The 14,052-nt window shown below is 39.5% G+C and overlaps 1 protein-coding gene across 2 annotated transcripts in view; it reads right to left on the bottom strand.

Annotated features, from left to right (window-relative positions):
- Positions 1-14,052, bottom strand: part of PTPN4 (protein tyrosine phosphatase non-receptor type 4) — a 176,639-nt gene that overhangs the window by 19,818 nt on the left and 142,769 nt on the right. For both annotated transcript variants that reach the window (XM_024759163.1, XM_024759164.1), the window contains exons 16-18: positions 8,366-8,525; positions 4,965-5,048; positions 4,817-4,873 (exon numbers count right to left, since the gene is read on the bottom strand). In XM_024759163.1, coding sequence (XP_024614931.1) covers positions 4,817-4,873; positions 4,965-5,048; positions 8,366-8,525 — 301 coding nt within the window. The remainder of the gene's footprint in view (positions 1-4,816; positions 4,874-4,964; positions 5,049-8,365; positions 8,526-14,052) is intronic.

Below are 14,052 nucleotides of genomic sequence, written 5' to 3'. Positions count from 1 at the left end.
CCAGATACGCAGGGAAAGGAATTTAGAGAAGGTGAATTTATCAACATAAATGATGAAAGTGGCTGCAACAAGAAGGATGAAGATATCTGAGGAAGTGATGCTGGCGAAAAACTTCTCAATACGGGCACTCCTGGGAGATATTTCACATCACTGAAAGTGCAAAGGACAAGTGGAAGTGGATTCAGACTTAGAAAGGATTATGACCACTGCCAAGGTTAAGAAAAAATGCTCACTCTGTAATTTAACCTATATGACAAGGAGACAAGCACTGTTCACAAATTACCTGTGATAAGTTTTCACAAAGAAATAAAACACGTTAATTCTCAATGTTTCTAATGTTTGGAATTACAGGATACTAAATCAGCATGAGTTTTACTATTTTTTCATTTCCCTATATACTTACTTACAAGAGAAAGCATCAGAAATTTTAAAGTTTCGATGAAAAATTAAAGGCCATGGAAACAAACATAATTTTCCCCACTGACTGTCAAGAGCACTTTGTATGGTTTCAGACTGCGCGGTTATCTTTGCAGCCCTGCACAACTGTGCACGTGAGGGCTGCCTGTATTTTATTGAGAAAACAAACAAGTAAATAAGGTAAAAGAGATCAACAGAAATATGGACAGCCTGCTCCAGGGACTCAGGAATGAGAACACACGGGAGTCAAGTTCGCAGGATGATAGCTCAGACCGCGAAGGAAATGATAGGGCTGGACCTTTCAGAAAGGGCCATGGCAAAGGCTTGAAAGATGGAAGCACAACTAAACTCACTGTAAAACAAAGTTAACAAAGTCCAATAAGGTACTGTCAGTAGTGGAAAGAGCACTGGTCTAGGAGCCAAGTTCTTCCTTTCCGCTTATGACATGTGTGATCTTAGACACCTGAAACTCTGAGAAAGGAACATGTATCTGTCCTAATTATTCATCGTTGTGAAATTTTTAAAATGAGATATTTCAATGCAAAGCATTAAAATCTGGAAAATTCAAATTTAAGGTTTGGACCATTCTCTCTAGTTGCTTCTTTCTCTACTTCTTGTAGTGGTTAAAAAAAAAAATCTTTGAATGTTATAGCACAGTGGTTACCCATTATAACTGAAGTAACACTCTCATACTTAATCTGCCTTTTATCAGGGATAACTTTTTATTTGCATTTCATTCGGATCTGGCAAGTCTAGATAAAATGAATTTTGCCAGGGCAAGAGCTATTGGCTCAAATATGATCAGGTAGGAAGAAAAACATGATTTTGGAAATTACCCATTTTAGAAAGTTTCCAATATAAAAAATGACACTAAAATATTTGAAACACTGTCCTTTCCCCTCAATCACCTAAAATGAGGTTTCTAACTGGAAAACTGTAATAGTCTTTAAATTAATAAAATAATATAAAAACGACACATTTCTATTTATTTAATTTGTTCTAAATTCAGTCACTATTTATGAAACATAGTTCTATGTAGCAGAAAGGAAAAATTACCAATATAGTAATCTGTATAGCATAAAAAGAAAATTTATAGTCATAAAATTTTGTTTGGAAATGAACCTCTCTATAGAATGTTCAAGAACACCCTTGACTTAATTGAAAACTATCCATATTCACTGTTCAGAAAAATCAGTATTTCTTTTATGACTATTACAATTGGCATACAAGTAAAAAAAGGTTTATTGGTTTTTTCTAATTATAAGAGCAATACATGTTCATTGTCATGATTTCAGACAATTTAAAAAAAGGACACGGACTTTCCTGGTGGCACAGTGGTTAAGGATCCGCCTGCCAATGCAGGGGACACAGGTTCGAGCCCTGGGCCAGGAAGATCCCACATGCCACAGAGCAACAGCCCGTGCACCACAACTACTGAGCCCATGCTGCAACTACTGAGCCCACGTGCTGCAACTACTGAAGCCCGCGCACCTAGAGCCTGTGCTCCACAACAAGAGAAGCCACTGCAATGAGAAGCCCGCGCACTGCAACGAAGAGTAGCCCCCGCTTGCCACACCTAGAGAAAGCCCGGGTGCAGCAACAAAGACCCAATGCAGCAAAAAAAAAAAGGAAGATGGAAGTAATAAATAACAGTAATTCCACTACCCAGATGAAATACTGCTAACATTTTTTATCATGTTTCCAGATTTTAAAAATATATTTATATAACTCATATTTTTTTAAATGGATAAAACAAACATATGAAAGTATAATATGCATTTTTAAATTGAGTATAGTTGATTTAGTTTCAGGTATACAGGAAAGTGATTCAGTTACAAATATATACGTATATTTTCAGATTTTTTCCATTACAGATTATTATAAGATATTGAATATAGTTCCCTGTGCTATACAGTAGGTCTTTGTTCTTTATCATAGTGCGTATCTGTTAATCCCATACTCCTAACTTATCCCTCCCTGCCCCTTTCCCCTTTGGTAGCCATAAGTTTGTTTTCTTTCTTTCTTTTTTATGGCTGCACCGCGTGGCTTACGGGATCTTAGTTCCCTGTCCAGGGATCAAACCCATGCCCTCGGCAGTGGAAGCGTGGAGTCCTAACCACTGGATTGCCAGGGAATTTCCATAAGTTTGTTTTCTATGTCTGGGAGTCTGTTTCTGTTTTGTAAATGAATTCATTTGCATTTTTTTAGGCTCCACATATAAGTCGTATCATATGGTATTTGTCTTTCTCTGTCTGACTTACTTCACTTAGTATGATAATCTCTAGGTCCATCCATGTTGCTGCAAACGGCATTATTTCATTCTTTTTTATGGCTGAGTAGTATTCCATTGTCAAATATGCACTTTTCGTGATACTATCTTATGAAAATATTTCCATACTTATATATGCTACATCATCTATCATTTTAAGAGCTGCAAAGCAATGCATAACTTATTTAATCAATTCTAATGATGTACATTTTGATTTTCCCTCCAATTTTTAAGTTTCACAAACAATACTACAATGAACGTCCTTGTGTATCCTTTGTTCCAACTGTTTCATTAGAGGTAATTCCTAAAAGTGGAATCGTCAGGTAAAAGACATATTTAATTAAAAATAAGTTTTACTTAAAATTTTTGTTTTTGGGAAAGCTGTACACCACACAGTTTACAGAGCTGACTAGGTCTATAGGATTATTATGATAAGAAACCATTTCCTATGTTCTCCCCTATCTTCTCCCCCTCTTTTGAGGCATCTTTTTTCAACATTTTAGCTACATCTTTTGTATTTACCTCGGTATCTCTAAATAACGTTCCAATTTTATTTTTTATTTCAGACGTTATCTAACTCTCTACTTGCTAGATGAGAACTTAGCAATCATTCATCTCCTCATCTGCACTCCCAAACACACACACACTTCCCGATACACACTGAACAAATAATTTTGGACTATTTCCCCCATCTTTCACATGTGTAGTAGGTTCAGTAGTCATTTTATACATTATATCCCTGTCTTGTCACCTCTGATCACAAGGGATTTGTTTAAAAGAGGACATCTGGTCCAAGCTGGATCTATGAAGGGTTTGCTTCCTAGGAGTCTGTAAGTTGGACTGAGGGGCCTAATGAGTCTGTTGCTGAGCTGGTAACGTACAAATCCGGAAGTTGCTAGTGGTCACATCACCCCACGTGGACTGAGGGGTAGAATGGTGGTAGCTACACAATTTCTATTTAGTACAGATTTTGGAGTCACAACCATTTCTGCAGGTAGAGTGTGTCTGCGGTGCTAATATTACAGGACTTGGCTTGAAGCTGCTACTAAGTACACTTCTCATTTAGGATGTATTTTATTTGGAGTAGCTTGAGAAATGAAGCTAATTCAGTGTACAAACTGGTTTGCACTGAGAGAGAAGAATGGAACATTCACATAAAAAGAAACAGAGATGAAAAATAAGAGTCCTGATGATTTTTCAAGTTCTTTCTACAAGTCTGAGTGCATTCCTGTCCTTGGGTTTTGTGACACACCTCTACAGCTATACGATAAATTCCATATTTATGGTTAAGCCAGGGGTATTCCACGAGTTCCTTGTTATTTGCAACCAACAAAGTCCTTAAAAACCAGAACTAAAACCATGTAACATGATATCCTTGATCAATCTTGACTGCGATCTTCAAATCAACTGTGAGGTTGCTTCAAAGCACCAGACTCTATAACTAGCCTCTTCCCTCAGGCTGCAGGTTCCTGCCTCTCCCAGGACACAGAGATGGTTGAATGACAATGGGTGCTGGCTCCAAGCCCTTAGAGACCATTTAGGTAAGAGAAATGCAGTTAAACAGAGGAGACAACAACAGAAATGGGGATCTGAAAGCAATATTTGCTATACACAGGATCAATAAAGATGATGTACCCACAATTTATCAAGAATTGTCCTTATGAGCAGAAAGTTCATGGGTGCTGAACCTGAAGGAGGGGGCACAGGGGGTTCATCCTCATGGGTTCATGCAGTCTTTTCTCTACTTTTGCTTAGAATGTTCATAATAAAGAACTTAAAATACATATTTTAAACAGAAAGTAGACAAATAGAACGTAGGTTAAACAATTCTAAATGAAAACAGAAGCCAATAAAAAAAGCAAACAAACAAAAACTATACCTCTGTCTACATTTTGCTGTTTAAAGGGGTTATTTTCATAGAATCTAGCTTCTTTGTAAAAACAAGGATTTTAAAAACTGTTATAGAAAGGGAATAAATAAAAATTAACTTCCCAGCAATTAAAGAGATTCAGCCAACATCATGTGCTACTTGACAAATTAAATGATTCATTTTACTCCTTTATTTATACTAATAAAAATACGCATGTATTCTCGAAGCTAGGATTCCCTGGGAAGGCTGCTGTGACTCACAGGTGTTCCTGGCGCAACTCGGGACACGATCACAGGCATCTTCTGGTCACATCCTCCCTTCAAAACAGTGCAAATCGAGTATCAGTCAGTATTGCCAACACAGAACACCTTAATTTAAAAACTGAGTACAATATAAATTCGAAGTTACCTTTACATTGAATCCAAACCTTCCATTTTCATCAGGTTTCATTCTGATTAGGACAAGATTATCATGTGGAATACCACCATTAGGCTTTAAAAGACAAAAATAAATAACTTGTCACGCTCTTCATTTATAGCCTATCCTTCAGATATACATGAAGCATGCTTCCTGTATATTGATATTATCTAAAGTATATAAAGAATCATAATTTAAATTTCTCTCGTGCCTTACCTGCAATGCTAGACTGTAAGTGCCAAGAGCAACAGGGGCTTTATTAATTACCTGACTAATTAATTTCAGTGACTCTAGAACCTGCCTCAAAGCTCTGCACGGAGCAAATACTGATAAGTATTACATGAATTCATGTTACTCCCCCTGCTTTTTTTTTTTTTTTTCGGTACACGGGCCTCTCACTGTTGTGGCCTCTCCTGCTGCGAAGCACAGGCTCCAGACACGCAGGCCCAGCGGCCATGGCTCACGGGCCCAGCCGCTCCGCGGCATGTGGGATATTCCCAGACCGGGGCACGAACCCGTGTCCCCTGCATCAGCAGGCGGACTCTCAACCACTGTGCCACCAGGATAGCCCTCCCCCTGCTTTTTAAAAACAGCTTTACTGAGATACAATTCACATACTATACTTCACCCATTCAAAGTGTATAATTCAGTCATTTCTACCATAGTCACAGAGTTGTACGAACATCACGACTATTTTTTTTGTTTTTGGAGGCAGCATTGGATTTGGTGGAAACTAAGATGAATTCAGAGATTGCAATTCTCTGGTTTGAAGTAGCAGATGAAATCACAGAGGAAAAAGTTGACAGGCATGTCAATGACCTGTTAAAATGCTACTCTTTGATTTTACAACCTTTTCTTCATCCCCCAAAGAAACCCTGTGTCCATGAGCGGTCACCCCCATCCCCAAGTCCTAATCAACCCTTCATCTACTTCCTCCCTATATACTTGACTATCCTGGACATTTCACATATATGAAATTATACAACGTACGTCATTTGTTACAGGCTTCTTTCACTTAACGTGTCGTATGCCTGCTCTTTGGGGGTAAGTAGCTGGCTAATTCTTGTTTAGCCTTTGAGACACAGGTCGAAGATGTGACCATTTCTAGGACGTCTTCCCTCAGCGCCACAGCTGAATTAGTTATTTTTATACACTTATGAATTCCCATAGTCACTTCTAATTATAGAGCTTGTTCAGTTCTCAGTCCCCACCTTCCTCGACTCACCAGTAGCACCTGACACAGCTGGTTACTCTCTCTGTGGCTGCCTTCTCATCAGCCAGTTGACTAGTTTTTTTCCTACCTTTTGGTCTGCATCTTTTCAGTTTCTTTTGCTGGTTCCTTTCAACTCCCTCATGTTTACAGTTTGGAGGACTAAGGCTCCATTTCTAGAACCTCTTATTCCGTTATCTGTACACACTGCACTTCCTGTCTCATGGTTTTAAATACTGTCTACATGCCATCGACTCTCAACATTATACCTTCAGCTTCGACCTCTCTCTTCAACTCCAGAAACCAAACGGACTCCTACTAGACATATCAACGTGGCCCAGCTGAGCTCCCGACATTCCACCCACCCCTGTTCTACCTGTAGCCTTTCCACATCAGCAAATGGTAACTTCATCCTCCTATTTATTCAGGCCCAAAACCTTGCTGTTGTTATCCTTGCTGTTATTCCCCTCCCTCTAGTCTCCCACAGCCAACTCATCAGCAGAGTAGGTCAGCTCTACTCTAAAACTCCACCCAGAACACAGCTGTGTCTCATCCCTTCCACTGGCACCACCTTCTCCAATCACGGCTGCTTCTTGGGGCCCTGCAACACCTCACAGCCAGCTTCTCTGCTGCTACCCTGCTTTCGGTCCACTGCCAACACACGAGCCACAGTGAAACCATTAAAACTTAAGTGACATCACGTTACTTCTCTCCTTAGGTATGTCCGTTTGCTTCCAATCTCACTCAGGGTTGAAGAATGAAACATTTACAAGACCAGGCTTTTAGGATCTGGCCCTCTGCTGTCCCCTGTCCTGCTCTGTCCTCGCTGACCCCCTTGGCGTCCCCTGACCACACAGCCATACCCCTGCCTTGGCACCTGCTATTCCCTCGGCTTACCTGCTCTCACGCCAGGTATCCATGTGGCTTACCACCAAACTCATCCCTGGCTCACACTATCTAGAACTGGAACACTCCACTCTGGTAATTCCCTAGCCCTTTTCTGCTTTGTCTCTCTAGCATTTATACTATCTAATAGCTATATATTTAAATTACATATTTTGTTTACTGTTTGTCTAACCCTTATCCCCAGAATACAAGTTCCTTGCAGGCAGAGTTTTTAATTTTTTATTTTACTCTATTATATTCCCAGAGCCTATAACAATAGGTACTCAATAAGTCATTTTTGCATGAAGGAAAAAACAAACTAGACTATGAATTATTTAATAGCAGGGACCACATCTGATTTGTCTGCATACTCCCACTACCTCCTTAAGTACCTGGCACACAAAAAGACCTCAGTAACTATGAACCGATGAATGAATGATGCGTAAGAATCACCACGCAGGTAGCACTCAAGTTATCATTCATTTTGGGTAAGGATATTGATCTCTTTTTGATGCGTCTGTGGGGCCATAAGTGTGGGAGAATAGAGTGGCTGCCTCTTGTTTTTCAATTTTAGAAAACGTGGGAGGGCTATGGGCGAAAAACAAGGGGGGAAGAGTGCAATGGCCAGCAGAGACTTCTGGCACTGCCAGCACCTGCTGTGGGACTTCCTCTACCTGCATCTTATTTTATTCCTTGATGTCCCTTTAAGTTTCCTGAAATACACTCATATTTCTGTCTGTCATTATACATCTTCATGAACACAGTGTATCCTTAAAATTTATTAACAATCTCACCTTTGGTTCATCTACTTGAAAAAGCAATGAAAATTCATAAATCAGGAGATTCTAAGAATTTACCATTTTGTTTGGTACAAAGTAGCTAAGCAACTCACGAATATATCTTGAAGAACAGGGTAATTATATATTCTGGAGACCTGTACTCAGTTTCAAAAGGTTGATGAAAATGATAAAGTCTCAGGACCCAGTCAATTATGTAATAAAATTAATGGTATTTAATGGATTATTAGCATTTGTTCTGGAAAGGTGTGGTTTGCAAGACAGAAATCAACAAATTTGTCAAAAATTAACTTCTAGAGCAATGAACGTTTTATAAATATGATAAAAGGAAATTCCACAATTGGGCTATATGGTGGCACAATTCATGAGCAAACACATGATGAAAGAGAGAAAGTACTATAATATAATTTACAGATAAAACAGGCTATGTTACAAAAAATATTTCATTTACAATTAAACATTTTCAAAGAAATGTGAGAATATCTGAAGAAACTACTTACAGTAGCTTTTTCAGGGGAAGATGGAATATCAAATGTTTCATTAATATGGTTTTCCAGATCTTGTTGAGAATGTGAAAAATGAATTTGGTTCCAACTGTTTTTCTTTGATTGTTTGGGTGGTAAAGCTGGAGGCTGCCCATCTCCAGGGGTCTCTTGTGATCTAGATAGAAAAAAAGAGAAAAAATAAATATTTTGGAAGTTGTCTTAAAGAATTATTATTTTATTTATTTTTTAAAGTAATGGTAGAATTTTATTTTTTAAATTAATTTTTATTGGCGTATAGTTGCTTTACAACGTTATGTTAGTTTCTGTTAGTTTCTACTGTAAAATGAATCAGCTATACGTATACACATATCCCCTCTTTTATGGATCTCCTTCCCATTTAGTTCGCTACAGAGCACTGAGTAGAGATCCCTGTGCTATACAGTAGGTTCTCATTAGTTATCTATTTTATACATAGTATCAGTAGTGTATATGTCAATCCCAATCTTCCAATTCCTCCCAGCCTAGAATTATTATTTTATTACGATGTCTAATAGGAGACAAGCTTTAAATGTCATGTTTATTTGCAAGTGCCACTGTTTAATGAAATCTTCCTTAACTTTGCTGTTTAAAGTAACAAATCTAATTTCCTACTTTATCAAATCTGTAAACAATTCACATATAATAAAATATACTTTAAGGGTATCTCTATGAAGATATTTATTAATCTACCATAAAAACCCCTTTCTAAGGTTTTCAGCAGCCATGTGGGCAGGCAGGGAGAAATCAGAGCTGAGAGCCAAGCTGCTCCAAAGACAAAACACCCGGTACCATCCAGAGAACTCAAGGGGTTGCCTGTTTTATTTACAGGTAAAACACAATTCACAGAAGTGATGAACACAGCGAGCAAGAGTGCTGAGCTCACTGAGAAGACAACACTGGATGAGTCCGTATGTCAGAAAACCCGATTTCAGGTGAAGGGGCTAAAAACCAACAGACACTAGAGAGCATAACCTCAGGCCATAGCAGCGGGAGCTGATCTGACCAGCTAGGTCTGACAGGGCAACTTCAAGGTAGACGCTTAGCGTTTAAGAACGAGCACCCTCACGCCCTCTTGCGAGAGCACCGGAACCACAACTAGCTGCTGAACAATCGTCGACAGGAAGACACTGGAGCTCACCAAAAAAGGTACCCCACATCCAAAGACAAGGGAGAAGCCACAATGAGACGGTAGGAGGGGCGCAATCACAGTAAAGTCAAATCCCATAACCACTGGGTGGGTGACTCACAGACTGGAGAACACTTATACCACAGAAGTCCACCTCCTGGAGTGAAGGCTCTGAGCCCCACGTCAGGCTTCCCAACCTGGGGGTCCAGCAACGGGAGGAGGAATTCCTAGAGAATCAGACTTTGAAGGCTAGTGGGATTTGACTGCAGGACTTCGACAGGACTAGGGGAAACAAGGACTGCACTCTTGGAGGGCACACATAAAGTAGTGTGGGCACCAGGACCCAGGGGAAGGAGCAGTGACCCCATAGGAGACTGAACCAGACCTACCTGCTAGTGTTGGAGGGCCTCCTGCAGATGCGGGGGCTGGCTGTGTCTCACCGTGAGCACAAGGACACTGACAGCAGAAGTTCTGAGAAGTACTCCTTGGTGTGAGCCCTCCCAGAGTCCGCCCTGAGCCCCACCAAAGAGCCAGGTAGGCTCCAGTGTTGGGCTGTCTCAGGCCAAACAACCAACAGGGAGGGAAGCCAGCCCCACCCATCAGCAGACAAGTGGATTAAAGTTTTACTGACCTCTGTCCACCAGAGCAACAGACAGCTCTACCCACCACCAGTCCCTCCCATCAGGAAACTTGCACAAACCTCTTAGACAGCCTCATCCACCAGAGGGCAGACAGCAGAAGCAAGGAGAACGACAGTTCTGCAGCCTGTGGAACAAAAACCACATTCACAGAAAGAAAGACAAGATGAAAAGGCAGAGGGCTATGTACCAGATGAAGGAACAAGATAAAACCCCAGAAAAACAACTAAATGAAATGGAGATGGGCAACCTTCCAGAAAAAGAATTCAGAATAACGAGAGTGAAGATGATCCAGGACCTCAGAAAAAGAATGGAGGCAAAGATCGAGAAGATGCAAGACATGTTTAGCACAGACCTAGAAGAATTAAAGAACAAACAAACAGAGATGAACAATACAATAACTGAAAAGAAAAATACACTAGAAGGAATTAGTAGCAGAATAACTGAGGCAGAAGAACAGATAGGTGACCCGGAAGACAAAATGGTGGAATTCACTGCTGCAGAACAGAATAAAGAAAAAACAATGAAAAGAAATGAAGACAGCCTAAGAGACCTCTGGGACAACATTAAACACAACAACATTAGCATTATAGGAGTCCCAGAAGGAGAACAGAGAGAGAAAGGACCTCAGAAAATATGTGAAGAGATTATAGTCAAAAACTTCCCTAAAATGGGAAAGGAAATAGCCACGCAAGTCCAGGAAGCACAGAGAGCCCCATACAGGATAAACCCAAGGAGAAACACGCCGAGACACACAGTAATCAAATTGGCAAAAATTAAAGACTAAGAAAAATTATTGAAAGCAGCAAGGGAAAAACGACAAATAACATACAAGGGAACTCCCATAAGGTTAACAGCTGATTTCTCAGCAGAAACTCTACAAGCTAGAATGGAGTGGCACGACATATTTAAAGTGATGAAAGGGAAGAACCTACAACCAAGATTACTCTACCCGGCAAGGATCTCATTCAGATTAGACGGAGAGAAATCTAAAGCTTTAACAGACAAGCAAAAGCTAAGAGAATTCAGCACCATCTAACCAGCTCTACAACAAATGCTGAAGGAACTCCTCTAAGTGGGAAACACAAGAGAAGAAAAGGATCTAGAAAAACGAACCCAAAACAATTAAGAAAATGGTCATAGGAACATACATATCGATAATTACCTTAAACGAGAATGGATTAAATGCTCAACCAAAAGACACAGGCTCACTGAATGGATACAAAAACAAGACCAATGTATATGCTGTCTACAAGAGACCCACTTCAGACCTAGGGACACATAAAGACTGAAAGTGAGGGGATGGAAAAAGATATTTCAGGCAAATGGAAATCAAAAGAAAGCTGGAGTACCAATACTCGTATCAGATAAAATAGACTTTAAAATAAAGAATGTTACCAGAGACAAGGAAGAACACTGATAATGATCAAGGAATCAATCCAAGAAGAAGATATAACAATTATAAATATATATGCACCAACATAGGAGCACCTCAATACATAAGGCAACTGCTAACAGCTATAAAAGAGGAAATCGACAGTAACACAACAATAGTGGGGGACGTTAACACCTCACTTACACCAACGGACAGATCATCCAAACAAAAAATGAATAAGGAAACACAAGCTTTAAATGACACAACAGACCAGATAGATTTAATTGATAGGACATTCCATCCAAAAAGAGCAGATTACACTTTCTTCTCAAATGCACATGGAACATTCTCAAAGACAGATCACATCTTGGATCACAAATCAAGCCTCAGTAAATTTAAGAAAATTGAAATCATATCAAGCATCTTTTCTGACCACAACGCTATGAGATTAGAAATGAATTACAGGGGGAAAAAAAGTAAAAAACACACATGGAGGCTAAACACTGAAGAAATCGAAGAGAAAATCAAAAAATACCTAGAGACAAATGGCAATGAAAACATGACAATCCAAAAGCTATGGGGTGCAGCAAAAGCAGTTCTAGGAGGGAAGCCGATAGCAATACAAGCTTACCTCAAGAAATGAAAAGAATCTCAAATAAACAATCTAACCTTACACCTAAAGCAACTAGAGAAAGAAGGACAAACAAAACCCAGAGTTAGCAGAAGGAAAAAAATCATAAAAAGATCAGAGCAGAAATAAATGAAAGAGAAACAAAGAAAACAATACCAAAGATCAATAAAACTAAACGCTGGCTCTTTGAGAAGATAAACAAAATTGATAAACCATTAGCCAAACGCATTCTCCCTGATTTCAGACTATACTACAAAGTTACAGTAATCAAGAAAATATTGTACTGGCACAAAAACAGAAATATGGATCAATGGAACAAGATAGAAAGCCCACAGATAAACCCATGCACCTGTGGTCAACTGATCTATGACAAAGGAGGCAAGGATACACAATGGAGAACGGACAGTCTCTTCAGTAAGTGATGCTGGGCAAACTGGACAGCTGCATGTAAAATGAAATTAGAACACTTCCTAACACCATATACACAAATAAACTCAAAATGGATTAGAGACCTAAATGTAAGACCAGTCACTATAAAACTCTTAGAGGAAAACACAGGAAGAACACTCTTTGACATAAATCACAGAAAGATCTTTTTTGATCCACCCCCTAGAATAATGGAAATAAAAACAAAAATAACAAATGGGACCTAATGAAACAAAAGCTTTTGCAAAGCAAAGGAAACTACAAACAAGATGAAAAGACAACCCTCAGAATGGGAGAAAGTATTTGCAAACAAATCAACGGACAAAGAATTAATCTCCAAAATATATAAACAGCTCAAGCAGCTCAATATTAAAAAAACAAAAAACCCAATCCAAAAATGGGCAGAAGACCTAAACAGACATTTCTCCCAAGAAGACATACAGATGGTCAAGAAGCACGTGAACAGCTGCTCAACATCACTAATTATTAGAGAAATGCAAATCAAAACTACAATGAGGTATCATCTCACACCAGTTAGAATGGGCATCGTCAGAAAATCTACAAACAGCAAATGCTGGAGAGGGTGTGGAGAAAAGGGAGCCCTCCTGCACTGTTGGTGGGAATGTAAATTGATACAGCCACTGTGGAGAACAGCACAGAGGTTCATTAAAAAACTAAAAATAGAACTACCGTAGGACCCAGAAATCCCACTACTGGGCATATACCCAGAGAAAACCATAATTCAAAAAGACACATGCACCCCAATGTTCACTGCCACACTATTTACGATAGCCAGGTCATGGAAGCAACCTAAATGCCCATCGACAGAAGAACAGATAAAGAATATGTGGTACACATATACAATGGAATATTACTCAGCCATAAAAAGGAACGAAATTGGGTCATTTGTAGAGACGTGGATGGATCTAGAGACTGTCATACAGAGTGAAGTAAGTCAGAAAGAGAAAAACAAATATCGTATATTAACGCATATATGTGGAACCTAGAAAATGGTACAGATGAACCTGTTTGCAGGGCAGAAATTGAGACACAGATATTTAGAACAAATGTATGGACACTGAGGGGGGAAAGCGGCAGGGGGTGGTGGTGTGATGAAGTGGGAGATTGGGATTGACGTGTATACACTAATATGTATAAAATAGATAACTAACAAGAACCTGCTGTATAAAAAAATAAAATAAAATTCAAAAATTGAAAAAAAAAACAAACAACTGAGCACCCTGCACGTAGTAACAAGGTGAGTTTTTCACGAAGGCCAGAAGGGGGAACCAGTGGCTCAACTTGGACCCCAGGAAGCCTGCGTCCGTGGAAGTCATGGAGGTTAAGGGACCAGGCAAGGCGAAAACGGTTCTCGTCCAGAGTACTGATCACCACAGGGGTTATTATTTACCTCTGAGGTGGCAGGAGGTCCTCTGGGGAAATAGAAACATTATTATCCCACTGCCT

Source organism: Neophocaena asiaeorientalis, unplaced genomic scaffold (genome assembly GCF_003031525.2).
Source record: "Neophocaena asiaeorientalis asiaeorientalis breed wild unplaced genomic scaffold, Neophocaena_asiaeorientalis_V1.1 scaffold593, whole genome shotgun sequence".
NCBI classification, from domain to species: Eukaryota; Metazoa; Chordata; class Mammalia; order Artiodactyla; family Phocoenidae; genus Neophocaena; species Neophocaena asiaeorientalis.
The sequence above is the reverse complement of the archived record's forward strand: the minus strand, read 5'-3'. Positions and strand labels throughout refer to the sequence as shown.